The 15,235-nt window shown below is 41.8% G+C and overlaps 1 protein-coding gene across 8 annotated transcripts in view; it reads right to left on the bottom strand.

The window, feature by feature from the left end:
* Positions 1-15,235, bottom strand: part of PLEKHG5 (pleckstrin homology and RhoGEF domain containing G5) — a 445,968-nt gene that overhangs the window by 9,580 nt on the left and 421,153 nt on the right. For all 8 annotated transcript variants that reach the window (XM_073656679.1, XM_073656680.1, XM_073656682.1 and 5 more), the window contains 9 exons: positions 13,884-14,060; positions 9,816-9,986; positions 9,291-9,386; positions 6,729-6,779; positions 5,961-6,110; positions 5,681-5,791; positions 4,130-4,279; positions 3,795-3,932; positions 247-366 (listed from right to left, as the gene is read on the bottom strand). In XM_073656679.1, coding sequence (XP_073512780.1) covers positions 247-366; positions 3,795-3,932; positions 4,130-4,279; positions 5,681-5,791; positions 5,961-6,110; positions 6,729-6,779; positions 9,291-9,386; positions 9,816-9,986; positions 13,884-14,060 — 1,164 coding nt within the window. The remainder of the gene's footprint in view (positions 1-246; positions 367-3,794; positions 3,933-4,129; positions 4,280-5,680; positions 5,792-5,960; positions 6,111-6,728; positions 6,780-9,290; positions 9,387-9,815; positions 9,987-13,883; positions 14,061-15,235) is intronic.

Below are 15,235 nucleotides of genomic sequence, written 5' to 3'. Positions count from 1 at the left end.
TATATATATATATATATAACATCAGATATTATAGACCAAATTGGGAACCGCGATGGCAGGGAAGTCAAACAAAGCGATTGACCCCACTTCTTCCAGGATGGTAAGAAACAGCAGGAGGCGCTATTTTTACTTTTTTTCCAACTTTTTTCTTCTCCATGGACCCCACCCCCAACCTCCAGACTTGGCTTATTATCGATAGAATAATTGTACTATCAATTAATGTTATTTTATTAGCTCTCTTCGCACCTTGCTGTCTTTCCCTTCTTTCATTTTGAGGCTTCCTTCCAGCAGAAGTTGTCGGGTGTCATCGGGGGACGTTCCGATCATCGGCGCCGTCAAATCCAACTTATAGAATTCCTTCAATATCTGATAATGAAAAAAATATTAAACATTAGTTATATCAATATTATATAAAGACAACGCAAAGGAAAAAAAAAAAGCTGACGCCCAATGGAACCGGTCATACAGTTGCGTAGCATGGGAAGAGGACATGGGGACAGTTTAGTTACAGTAAATTCTGTAGGGGTGCAAAATTTTAGGGTCCCATTTCCCCATGATCAATATATTTCAGGACAACAGGAAATGCCCCTAGGGAACCTTCATGAAGTGTCCGGCAAGTGCTGCAACTACTAGCGGCAAACTAGGTGTCCAACAAGGACCAGGAGCTTCTTTCAGGGAAACATGCCCACTGCTGACCACGGTACCTCTGCAGAGCACAGCAGCAGAGAAGACTTTGTCATCTTGGTCACTGCTTATGCAGAGCGAAGCAGCCGATGACAAAGTTCTGCTGAATAGGAATCAAACAAGAGACCGTAGAGAAGAATTTAAACTGCACAAATATTGGGAACAAGCATTCCAAAGAGCGATCGTTCCATGATAATTAGGAGCAAACAAGCTGCTGATCCATTTGTTGGGTGCAATTATTTTTTGGTTAGCTTTAAAATGACCATGTTCAGCAATACATCGTCCTGTGTAAGCATTTGCTGCCGAGAACAATAACAGTCTACACGCGCAGAACGATCAATTGCTGATCGTTTTGTGTGCACCAGAAGCATGGTCTGAAAAGGCAATTAAATGACCTCCAATCGACAAACCGGTAGCTGATCGGCGGTTGTTTTTAGCCGAAGGTCGTGCAATTTAAACCAGCATTAGACTGCGTTTACACTGCCCGATTATCGTGAACAAGCGATCATAAAAATACTTTTTTTTTTAAATAATCGACCCAATCACCCAATGAATGAGCAAAATGCTCATTGATTGGCTGAAATGATTTTTACACTTGCTTATAAGTCATTCTCGGCAGCACATTGTTCACTGTAAACAGGACATGTGCTGCCTAGAACAATAACAGCCTATGTGCACTGAAAGATATATTAAAGATCGTTCCGTGCGTATTGGAAGCAGGGTTGGTGCTGACTGATGGTCATTTTCGGGTGCAAGTTATGCAGTGTAAATGAGCCCTAAAAGTGTATAGACAGTATCGTAGCATGGGGGAAGAGTGGAGGGCACTTGCATAAAGTTACACACGTGGTCAAAATTGTTGGTCTCCCTCGTTTAATGAAAGAAAAACCCACAATGGTCAAAGAAATAACTTGAATCTGACAAAAGTAATAATAAATTAAAAATCTATGAAAATGAAAAAATGAAAGTCAAACATTGCTTTTCAACCCTGCTTCTAAAGAATTTAAAAAAAAAATAAACTCATGAAATAGGCCTGGACAGAAATGATGGTACCCCTGAAAATAATGTGACAAAAGGGACATGTTAAATCAAGTTGTGTCCACTAATTAGCATCACAGGTGTCTACAATCTTGTAATCAGTCAGTGGGCCTGTATGTAGGGCTACAGATACTCACTGTGCTGTTTGGTGACATGGTGTGTACCACACTCAACATGGACCAGAGGAAGCAAAGGAAAGAGTTGTCTCAGGTGTTTTGAAAGAAAATTATAGACAAGCATGTCAAAGGTAAAGGTTATAAAGGTTATAAGACCATCTCCAAGCAGCTTGATGTTCCTGTGACTACAGTTGCACATATTATTCAGAAATTTAAGATCCATGGGACTGTAGCCAACCTCCCTGGACGTGGCCGCAGGAGGAAAATTGATGACAAATCAAAGAGAAGGATAATATGAATGGTAACAAAAGAGCCCAGGATAACTTCTAAAGAGATTAAAAGTGAACTTCAAGCTCAAGGAACATCAGTGTCAGATCGCACCATCCGTCATTGTTTGATCCAAAGAGGACTTCATGGGAGACGACCAAGGAGAACACCATTGTTGAAAAAAAATCATAAAAAAGCCAGACTGGAATTTGCCAAACTAAATGTTGACAAGCCACAAAGCTTCTGGGAGAATGTCCTATGGACAGATGAGACAAAAATGGAAGTTTTTGGCAAGGCACATCAGCTCTATGCTCACAGACGGAAAAATGAAGCATATCAAGAAAAGAACACTGTCCCTACTGTAAAACATGAAGGAGGCTCTGTTATGTTCTGGGGCTGCTTTGCTGCATCTGGCACAGGGTGTCTTGAATCTGTGCAGGGTACACTAAAATCTCAAGACTAACAAGGGATTCTAGAGAGAAATGTGCTGCCCAGTGTCAGAAAGCTTGGTCTAAGTTGGGTCTTGCAACAGGATAATGACCCAAAACACACAGCTAAAAACACCCAAGAATGGCTAGGAGGAAAACATTGGACTATTCTGAAGTGGCCTTCTATGAGCCCTGACCTAAATCCTATTGAGCATCTTTGGAAAGAGCTGAAACATGCCGTCTGGAAAAGGCAACCTTCAAACACGAGACAACTGGAGCAGTTTGCTCATGAGGAGTGGGGCAAAATACCTGTCGAGAGGCGCAGAAGTCTCATTGACAGTTACAGGAATCGTTTGATTGCAGTGATTGCCTCAAAAGGTTGTTCAACAAAATATTAAGTTAAGAAGAACCATCATTTCTGTCCAGGCCTATTTCATGAGTTTCATTTTTTCAAAAATTCTGTGGAAGCAGGGTTGGAAAGCAATGACTGACTATCTTGTTCATTTTCATAGATTTTTTATTTATTATTACTTTTGTCAGATTCAAGTTATTTCTGTGGCCATTATGGGTTTTTCTTTCATTAAACGAGAGGTACCAACAATTTTGACCACGTGTGTAAGTTCACATTCCTGTACATTCGTTTGGCTGCTTACATTTGCATAACTGATATAAATGGATACTTCTGCACATGAATTCTGCTTATTCCTCGAAACTAAAAGGGCGAATGGATTTACGGAAATGTCAAACAAAGTCTTACTTTAATTAAAGCAATATTTTCTTAAAATGCAATACATGTGCTATGGAAATAAGGAGTTCAGGACTCGACTGTTGGAAGGGATCAGGGAGTGATAATAGTTAGAGATGAGTGAACCCGAACTTAATAGTTTGGCATTCATACCGGACAGTTAGTGTCCGGTGCTAAACGCCGAACACGGACTTTCCCCGGAAGTCTGTTGCAAAGGAGAGAGAGATTTCTCAAGCTGAAAAGTTCGGGTCCCCATTGTTTTCAATGAGATTCGGGTTCTGGTTCAAGTTCAGGTACAGTTCTGGTACTCGAACTGAACTTTGGAATAAAGTTCAGGTCGGGAACTAGAACCCAAACTTCCAAGGGTCGGCTCATCCCTACTAATGTTCCACAGGTTAGTGGGCGCAAAATACTGGCCTTGCCCAAGGTGCCGCCTCCTGCTGTCATCTAGTTCTTACTACCTAATAAAATAATAGATGATGTGGCTGACACCATTAATTCTATTATTTAATTTCTCACCTTCTCCACTTCATCAGAACTGCTCTCAACAGCTTCATAGGAGTCAATGCGGCTGATGATGGCCGCCAGTCGCTGCTGTTCCTGCCGCTGGCGCATTCGTGAGTTCACGTGATTGATGAAACGCTCCACTGAGTTTATCTATAGGACGACATAATATCAAATTTTAGAAAAATAGCTGCAATCGGCCAGGACTAACATTCTCCCATTCTTTGGACTTGCGCTCTGTCTAAGCCCCCACCATGGGCATAGGAGTTTGACCACTGGGATCCCATTAAGGAATGGAGTCCGGCCAATTACATGGGAAAACCCATTTAAGTCTCACAATAATAACGTACCATAGTGATGATGGACTCTCTGATTTGATGGTCGTCCGTCTTCTTTAGGATTGACTTGAGCAGCAGGGGGTACTTGGTGAGACGTTGATGCGGCTTCACGAGCATGTCACTCAGCTTCAGACGGTTGCACTGCTTGTGCTTCTCGGCCCACTGCAAATGCACAACCCGTCACCATTAACAATTAGTTAAACTTTAATTATATATATTTTTTTGCTGTCATCGAAAGGAGAAGTTGAACACCCATCCAAGCCTGGTCCTGCTCACACAGCTGAGATTGCTGTTCCCAGACACATTGTAACAATCAGCCTGCAGTGTAGGGCAGGAGAGAGATTTTTTCTGCTGCTGGGTTAAGCTTGCATAGGTTTGTTTAGACCAAATCCAATGATAGCAAACCCTCAGCTGTGAGAAGTATTAAAAACATGTTCCTACTCATGGGAGCAAAAAAGATCTCTTGAAAAGGTTGCAGAACTTTTAACCCTTTCCTGATGTGTGCAGTGTATGCATGGCGGATATCAGGTGCAGGTGTATGGAGTGAGGTCATGAGCGGAGCTCGCTCCATACAAAGAAGGTGCCGGCTGTGTTATGCAAGTCATCTGCCTCTAACAGCAGCTGTCAATCTCTGAGTGGTATTTAAAGAGGACCTGTAACTTGCTAAAACAATACCTTGTAAAAGTTGTTCTGTGATTTCTCAGTTGAATACCTTATAAAAATCCCTGAGCTTCCTTGATTCTGCCGTTTTTTTCCGTTTTGCTCTGCGTCGCTCCATTGTAGAGATATCTACATTTGTTTCTTCTGGAGCACAGCATGTGAAATCTCTGCTTGTAGGGCAACTGGGGGTTTCTTCAGAGTCTTCTGCCTCCCAGGTGCTGTTAATCACAACTCAGAAGCATCTGAGACCAATAGACTGCTACACCAGCTTGATTGGCAACATCTGGGAGGCAGGGATGAAAGAGCGCACCCGCAGAGATGACTCTGGAGTAACGCCCAGTTGCACTACAAGCAGAGATTTCACATACTGTACTCCAAAAGTAACAAATGTGAATATCTCTGCAATGGAGCGATGCAGAACAAAACGAAAAAGAGCAACAGAATCAGGAGAGCTCAGGGATGTTTTACAAGGTATTTAACTCACTTTTTTGAGCCAGTGACTGGTCCTCTTTAAATACCAGTCAGCTGCTATTAGAAGCCGATGCCTCCTGCATAACACAGCAAAATGTTATCAATAAAAACATCAGCTCATCACCCAAAATCAAACTCTCACACAGCTCAATCAATGGAACAATAAAAAGTTATGGATCTCAAAAAATAACACAATTTCTGAATTTTTTTTAGCTAAAATACAAAACAGGAAAAAAACTGAGGCACAAAACAGAAAAATTGAATGTTTAGGAAGGGATTAAATTTAATATGAATATATCCTAGAATTGAAAGGAAAAAGGGAGCTATTCGGGTTTTCGGGTCTCCGGTGTGGCCACACACAGTATAGATATTGTTTACAAAAATGGTGTCTCATTAATTTACCTTATAGGATAACAGAATGTAAAAACTTACCGTCACATAAGCTCGAAATAAATCGTTGTCACGATGCAGATTTCTCATATGCTCCATACAGCCCTCTTCTTCCATACAATATCGGATGTACGGCTTGAAAAGAGACTCAAACTGCAGGAAGAGTCAGAAGAATGGATTTAAAGAGTTGAGTGGACACAAAAACAATTTCATTCACTTATTGGAGATCTGGTGTCAGTTTAATCTGTTACAAATAGTCCAGATTTCATACGGAGCATTATGTGCTATCAATGTGCATTATAGACTAACTCATGATATTCACCATCTTGAATCCTTTCTGGAAGTCCATAGGGTTCAGCAAACTTTTGGTTTTCCTGGTCTTCTCCAAAACTGGCACCATGACATTCCCCCAGAGGGTTCGGTGAAGCTGAATGATCTCCTGCACGTTGCTGAACAGTTTATCTGGTTCCACCTGACACAAAACAGTGATAAAATAAGGGAAATTATCTTCTAATGCCCTTTATGGGGCAATGTATCATTTGGTGGAGGGATGGCCAATCATTGAAGGAGTTGCTAACACTAAGGCTATTGAATATGCAAATTACCTCCTCAGAGAGGAAGAGGACTAGAACTCTAGTGCCACCTATTGGAAGTAGTGATCCTAAAAGTCAATATCAACCCTTTAACGAGCCTTGTCACATGACCTAGGATAAAAGCCAAACCAGAATCTCAATTTGCAGACATGGTGTTTCGGGGTACTGCCCCTCATCAGTGCAAAGTGTGAGATCTGGTTTGGCTGAGTGAGACGCATCTGACAGGGATCCAAGGGGTAATGTTTCTCCTTGTGGATAGTGACATGCCAAGCCTGGAATGCCATTGTGAGGAGACTTTTGAGTCACGGCCATAGTAATGTTTACCTATGGCAAACCGGTGCAAAATAAGATAGCTACATTACTGATTGCAACTTTCTGCCTCCATAAAACAACAATGAAGCTGCATCATGATACATGACACTATACACAATCTACAATGCATTTAACCTATTAACACCTCATTGCATTAATCTATAGTTTCCGGCCTTCATTCGTACCTCACATAATAATCCAGATTCCTGTAGATTGAGTAGACAGCACAGGAACAGCTGTGAATAGAAAGAAAGAGGGATGTAAGATGTCTTGTTACCATGTTACAGGATTATAATATGTAACTTTCAATGTAGCTCTGTATACATATATTTATACTGTATATTGGTCTAGTATATGTAATATGTGCACTATATGTATATTGGTCTAGTATATGTAAGTATATTTGCATCATATATGTAATGCATGTATAATGGTCTGAAATGTACAGGTGCATCTTCACAAAATTACAATATCATCAAAAAGTTAATTTTTTTCAGTTCTTCAATACAAAAAGTGAAACTCCTATATTATATAGAGTCATTACACACAGAGTGATCTATTTCACGTGTTTATTTCTGTTAATGTTGATGATTATGGTTAACAGCCAATGAAAACACAAAAGTCATTATCTCAGTAAATTAGAATAATTAACAAAAAACACCAGCAAAGGCTTCCTAAGCGTTTAAAAAGGTCCCTTAGTCCGTTTCAGTAGGCTCCACAATCATGGGGAAGACTGCTGACTTGACAGATGTCCAGAAGGCAGTCACTGACACACTCCACAAGGTCCCAGAGTTACAATTTTCATTTGGAAATCAAGGTCCCAGAGTCTGGAGGAAGAGTGGAGAGGCCACAATCCAAGCTGCTTGAGGCCTAGTGTGAAGTCTCCACAATCAGTGATGGTTTGGGGAGCCATGTCATCTGCTGGTGTAGGTCCACTGTGTTTTATCAAGACCAAAGTCAGCGCAGCTGTCTACCAGGAAATTTTAGAGCACTTCATGCTTCCCTCTGCCAACAAGCTTTTTGGAGATGGAAATGTCACTCTCCAGCAGGACTTGGCACCTGTCCACACTGCCAAAAGTACCAATACCTGGTTTACAAACAACAGTATCACTGTGCTTGATTGGCAGCAAACTCGCCTGACCTTAACCCCATAGAGAATCTATTATAGAGAATCTATGGGTTATTGTCAAGAGGAAGATGAGAGACACCAGACCCAACAATGCAGATGAGCTGAAGGCTGCTATCAAAGCAACCTGGGCTTCCATAACACCTCAGCAGTGCCACAGGCTGATCACCTCCATGCCACACCGCATTGATGCAGTAATTGATGCAAAAGGAGCCCCGACCAAGTATTGCGTGCATTTACTGAACATACATTTCAGTAGGTTAACATTTCGGATTTTAAAATCATTTTTCAAGCTGCTGTTATAAAGTATTCTAATTTACTGAGATGATGGCTTTTGTGTTTTCATTGGCTGTAAGCCATAATCATCAATATTAATAGAAATAAACACTTGAAATAGATCACTCTGTTTGTAATGACTGTATATAATATATGAGCTTCACTTTTTGTATTGAAGAACTGAAATAAATTAACTTTTTGAGGATATTCTAATTTAGTGAGATGCACCTGTATGTAATATATGTGCTACATGTATATATTTGTACACTTTACGTATATTATTGTAGATGTTTGTGTGACACCCCAGGGGTCTGGTTGCCACAGTGATAGAGATATTACGTCTGAGAGCAGGTGGGAGGTCCTTTGGTCAGGGATCCTGTGCATGCCACACCTCCTGCCCAGTCTTGGGAGGGGAAGGACTTCCCCTATATAAACCCGGGGCTGAGGCAGAGTTAGTGAGAAAGAAGACAGAACAAGAGTAGAGAAGAGAAGCAGCATAGCAAGAAACATCAGGAGCTCTGTGGGGAGCAGTGTTACAACGAGTCAGGGGCTGGCAGCTACAGAGCTCGCCCTGACTGAGAAGATTTCTTACCGGACCCGGAGTCCGAGGCTGTGGGGACTAACTCCTACCCAGCAGCAGAAACCGTCCGGCAGAGGATTTCAGGTCCTCTGGCCCAGAAGCCTGAAGGCACGGTCACACGCGTGGGACCAGCACCGCCATCGTGGAGCGGAAGCCATTAGAAGGCCCCGAGTCACCGGCCATACGGGTGAGCACCACACGGTACACTCAGGGACGTGGGCTACTTATCCCCGCCTCTAGCAAGGTAGCCAGAAGAGTACAGTTAGTTGGGAAGGCCTACAACTCCGCCTGGCCAGGGGAGATCTCATCTGCTCAAGGACTGACCAGGCCCCTATCACTAGCAAGTACTCCGGGAGGGTCTATCTTTGTCACCAGTAAAGACCCTGAACTACACCGCACCGTCTCTGAGTGGTTCCTGCTACCCCCATCATCCACGTCGGCTGCCCTGAGGCCATACCCCTCCCGTTGGGGGTTATACCATCCACGCTGCACCATCCTTCCACCGGCCTCAGCGGTCTGCCCTGCAGCGGCAGCTCCATAGCTGCATTCAACGGGTGGCGTAGTCACCAACCATCTACTGCTAGTACATCGCCGCTCAGTTTGACTCCCTGGGCGCGGACCGGGTCGCCGCCACGAGACTACAACCCTCAAGAGATCCGGCTCCGGGTAAGCTCCCGCGTGCGCAACGCAGCGCGACACAGGCCCAGGGGCGCGTCATTTGCTACTAATGTGCTGAGTGAAATCTCTTGGTTCTGTATTACTCACATCTGTGATGACCTTCAGTTTCTTGATGTATGTGGCTTCGGTGTGGATCAGCTCCCATATGGCCTCCTGCTGGTGACACTGGCGTCTCGATAAAGTCTGCAGGGACACAAGACAATGGTCAGCGTGATGTACAGAGTCAGCAGAAGCCAAGGCTACAAATCACTTCTAGAGTCAAGTCTACGCCAGGAGACCGGGCCCCAGCACCAGAAACCTGGAGATCTGAGCCTGCTCTTCAATGTCATGAGGGGCTCCTCCACATGAATGTTTTATATACATTTCTATACACCCATTGTGAGATGGTGCCATCCATTAAAACTCTGGTTTATGACTAAAGGGTTGAGGAATAAACCTCGTCTATGGGAGATGGCGGCAATCCTTTATGTAGGATCTGACAGAGGAGCAGAAGTTTGAAGAACATCATGGACTATTAGCTTCGGCAATATCATCAGCCCCCAGTTAATTTATATGGACACAACTTAATTTACTAAAAGAGCTATAAAATTAGGTAATGTTTTTGTGTTTTACCTCGGGAACATCAATGATTTCCTGCCAGCTGTCTTCAAGGCTAAGATTTGTGTCGTCCTCTTCTTCTTCCCAAGAATCCTGATCGAAGCACAACTGTTGGGGGAGTTTGGGCAGTCCGAACATGCTGTACGAGTGCAATTTACTCTCCAACTGTTCCATCTTATCGATGTCCTATAGAGAGAAGATCAAGTAGTCATGCAGTCAGTATAGAGAGACAATGGGAAAAATAAGCCAGTGCATTCCAGGGATCATTGGGTTAAACGTACGTCCCAGCCTATACAAAAGCAAAAGATATCAGAATGGTCCCCAAGTCATCTGAATCTGCATCCAGTCCAGCTGGCGGCATATACATCACCCATGTCTTGTATATATGGAAAGGCTGCATTACCCACTAACCAGACCACTGCTAATGGATGCAAATGAGATGCTAATAAGATTAGCGGGGGGGCAGTGACACTTTTGGACGGAGCAGATTCCCTTCTTTGTTCGGCCGTTACTGTGGCTCGTGCTTGGACTCTTTGGCAAAGCCCGAGAGGCCTTTAAATTGAAAAGCAACAGCTGGGAGCAATGGGCGAGGGTCGGGCACTGAATGAGCCACAGACAATTGGAGCCATCCAGACAACTCAAAAGTATTGATGGGGCAACATGATCTTAAAAAGGATGCAGCCCGCCAAGTAATAAAAAAGGCATCTACCTCCAGGATCTGGGAGCACAATAGCATTAAGTCAGTAATCCTTACACTTAATTTTCTTTATTGGGAAAAGATGTGGAGGAAATAGATAGTTGTAGATATAGACCTGCATACTTACAATTAACTAAAAATAACAATAATAAAAAATGTCTACAAAGAGTTCTATTTCTATCTTTATCATTTAGATTGTAAGCTCCAATGTGGATAAAGAGTGAGGACGTTGTCTGAAACACGCTGCGGAATATGTTGGTGCTCTGTAAGCAAGGGAAATAAATATCTATCTATAAACATCTAATTATTATATTTCTATATGTCTATATCACTATCTAATATTAATCTATATTTATCCATGCTTTCTAAAATTCTAATATTTAGCTCTAATATCTATATAGCTAAAGAAACAAGTACAGCAGCAGGATGAGAGCAAGAAGGTATATGAGAACACCGAATGTATGAATTCTGAACTGCATTACTGCTATATATACTATACTTATAGAACTGAGGTATGACAAACTGGCCAATTTGCATGTCCTCACCAGCCACAACAAGGTGCACCCAATAGAATGGAATCCATATATGTGCTCATCGGCCACAACAAGGTGCACCCCATAGACTGGAATCCATACGTGCTCATTGGCCAAAACAAGGTGCACCCCATAGACTGGAATCCACACATGTGCTTATCGGCCACAACAAAGTGCACCCCATGGATGGTAACCCACACATATGCTGATCTGCCATAACAAGGTGCACCCCATAGACAGAAACTCACATGTGCTCATCTGCCATAACAAGGTGCACCCCATAGATGGGAACTCACATGTGCTCATCTGCCACAACAAGGTGCATCCCATAGATGGGAACCCACACGTGCTCTTCTGCCACAACAAGGTGCACCCCATAGACAGGAACTCACACATGTGCTCATCTGCCACAACAAGGTGCATCCCATAGATGGGAACCCACACATGCTCTTCTGCAAGAACAAGGTGCACCCCATAGACAGGAACTCACACATGTGCTCATCTGCCATAACAAGGTGCACCCCATTGATGGGAACCCACACGTGCTCTTCTGCCACAACAAGGTGCACCCCATAGACGGAAACCCACATATGTGCTCATCTGCAACAACAAGGTGCACCCCATAGACGGGAATCCACACATGTGCTCATCTGCCACAACAAGGTGTACCCCATAGACAGGAACCCAAATGTGCTCATCTTCCAAAAAAAGGTGCCCCCCCATACACGGGAACCCACACATGTGCTCATCTGCCACAAGAAGGAGCACCTCATAGATGGGAACCCACACATGAGCTCATCAGCAAAAACTAATATTCTTATTATTACACCTACTATAGATTGAGATAGGATATTGGAGATGGGAATACCCCTTTGACGGCCAATGGATGTATCAATACTGTGAAATCAGTGTATTTGGAAGCACGTTCATCTATAGGCTTTATTAGGGCTAAGGCCACATCTTGGCTGCCACACACGGACCCCTCGCAGATCTAATGGACCAGACACCAGAAGCTTTGAGTCTAGGAGAGAATTTAGTGTTTGTAGCACCATATGGCGGCACAAGTCTGTAAAAGGTCCACGTGTGCCGCCACACAAGACCTATGTACACAGCTTTGTTATAAACACATTTTGCTTTGTGAACCTGACGCGCACAGCTCTGCTTCATCTGCATCTATCTGTGTGTGACCTACATGACTTCACCATACAATCAATCATACTCCATATATGACATCATGAGTATGGATTAATTATTCCATCCTCCTATACTGTCCCTGTGATAGTGTTGTCATTCATTCATTCTTTTGTTTTTAATTAACCGCTCTTTTATCATGTAACCAATAAATATTTGACTATATAATAAAATTACTACTTTGCCTTATACATCGGTTATGGGAACGTCTCTTATAGGTGTGTACTGTACATTGTAGATTGCATCTGTCACTCATCTCTTTAGTATATGTGCAATAACCATTCTTCATTTTCCATGCATATAGTTGTTCTTCCTCGGTTTATATCTGTGTGTGTAAACTCCACATACATTGTATATTCTCCTATATAAGCAGAGACTGTATATACAGAATATATGCCAGGCCTGTCCAGCTGCATAGAGCAGAGCCACACAGGCCATACTGGAACTTGTAGTGCAGGAGCAGCTGGTGACCCCCATATTGTCTGTCACCCTGAACAAATACCGAGACCTAAAGAAACCACAGGAATGTTTGCTCTACATGACGGACCCTCACAAAGCTTTATGAAGAGTCTGGATACCTGACCCCTGACTGGTTTCACTTGAAACTTCACCTTGTCACAACGTGTCTCATACTGATTTATTGGCTGCTCCTATGTCAGGCTATTAGCAGCCAGGATAGTTTAGTGACTGGCACAACTGGCATGCTCCTGATAGCATGCCAACGGGAGGCCGGGCTCATTACCACCAGTCACATGGGCACAGATCATATTGTGCACGATACACAATATCCTATATGGAGTACATCAAATAATACATAGATAGATAGATCATGGATAGATTAATAGACAGATACATAGATATATACATACATAGATAATGGATAGACAGATAATATATAGATAGATAGATAGATAGATAGATAGATAGATAGATAGATAAATAATGATAGATAGATGATAGATAGATAGATAGATAGAAGATAGATAGAAGATAGATGAATAGATAGATGATAGATGAATAGATAGATAATAGATAGCTAGATGATAGATAGATAGATATGGGATAGATAGATGATAGATAGATGATAGATAGATAGACAGATAGATAATGGATAGATAGACAGATAGATAGCTAGATAGATAGATAGATGATAGATAGATGATAGATAGATAGCTAGCTAGATAGATGATAGATAGATGATAGATAGATAGATAGCTATATAGATAGATAGATAGATGATAGATAGATAAAAGATAGATAGCTAGCTAGCTAGCTAGACAGATAGATAGCTAGATAGATAGATGATAGATAGATGATAGATAGCTAGCTAGCTAGATAGATAGATGATAGATAATAGATAGATAGATGATAGATAGATGATAGCTAGATGATAGATAGATGATAGATAGATAGATAGATGATAGATAGATGATAGATAGATGATAGATAGATAGATGATAGATAGATAGATGATAGATAGCTAGCTAGCTAGCTAGATAGATGATAGATAGATGATAGATAGATAGATGATAGATAGATAGATAGATGATAGACAGATGATAGCTAGATAGATAGATGATAGATAGATGATAGATAGATGATAGATAGATAGATAGATAGATAGATGATAGATAGATAGATGATAGATAGATGATAGATAACCTTTCCAAATGGGCCGGTAGTTCCAGCTCCGAAGAAGCCGCTGAAGCGACTGGCAGCTCTGTTCTTCCAGGTGTCGTTGTTCGGCAGGGAGCAGCTGATATTCTGGAGAGACTCTGGTACGGGAATACTGGCATCCCCAAGGAATTCATTCATATTCTTTCTTCTTCTCCCTGGAGCCTGAACACAAAGGGAGAACAAAATACAATATTATCCTCCATCGCTTACACTATCGTCAGTTACGCTGTATATACAATACAATCTATTCATTACAGCCCTACGGAAAGTTCTCAGGAGAAGCAATGATATAAGAAGCCAACGCTCCGATCTTCAGCGTCAGACAAAAGATGGAAGGAGCAGACCCTTACATACAGGATCCTAATCCTGGAGGCTTTATAACCCGCACTTGTCCATCCAGGCATGTACACATCGGGGTCGTTACAGTCCAGAGTCCAGACAATAACTGGGACAAGCACCACTGTGTCAACTCATCAGGAATAACCACACCAAATAATAATACCGGGCTGGAAGGAGAATTGTTCACCAAATGTTCAGGTGCAATGACTCAGACGGAGCGTGCAAAACAAACATGAATATAGCAAAAATATAATGAAGTCTACAACAAAAGATCATATCACAATAGTCATATCTAATAATGTCAATAGGGATGCAAATTCACAAAAAATAGTAGCCATTTTCTCTTATTAATCCATAATGTGCGTCATTAAAATATAGAAATGTTAAAGTCTAGTCTCTGACGACCCCCATACAATCTCTACAAGAAGGTTGCATTTTCTTTAATGTTCATATTACACCCGAGACCCCAGAGTTTTGAATAAACTAAACCTATTGATAGGACCGTATAGGGTCTGAGACCTTACAATGGTACCAAAACCAGCAAACCTATTTGTTATCCAGGAAGCTGAGGTATGGGATGTTGTTTGACAATGTCCTCACAATAGAAAACTGGAGATGACCAATATTTTATATTCATTTTGGGCATCAAAAATGATTTTTTTCCCTACAATTATCATTTAGTCAAGGGACGTAATTCACCAGCTCCAGAATCAGTGCAGGGCTCCTGCAAACAACACCCCATATCTCATCTGCCTGGACAGACACATCAGGGAGGGGGGATTAACATTAAACAATGTTAGAAGACATATACATAGAATTGTGACACATTTCCAATCAGTAAGTAGCAAAATGAAACTATTACCAATCAGAGATATAATAATATATACTATGTAATAGAATCTGTACAGACAGTTCTCTCTGTCACCAAAATATTTGCAAAAATAAATTAGTAACAAAAACAAAATAATCAAAATAATCAAGTAACATCACATCCATCA

The sequence above is a fragment of the Phyllobates terribilis genome, unplaced genomic scaffold (assembly GCF_046119375.1).
Source record: "Phyllobates terribilis strain yellow unplaced genomic scaffold, ASM4611937v1 Scaffold_12__6_contigs__length_324123572, whole genome shotgun sequence".
NCBI classification, from domain to species: domain Eukaryota; kingdom Metazoa; phylum Chordata; class Amphibia; order Anura; family Dendrobatidae; genus Phyllobates; species Phyllobates terribilis.
The sequence above is the reverse complement of the archived record's forward strand: the minus strand, read 5'-3'. Positions and strand labels throughout refer to the sequence as shown.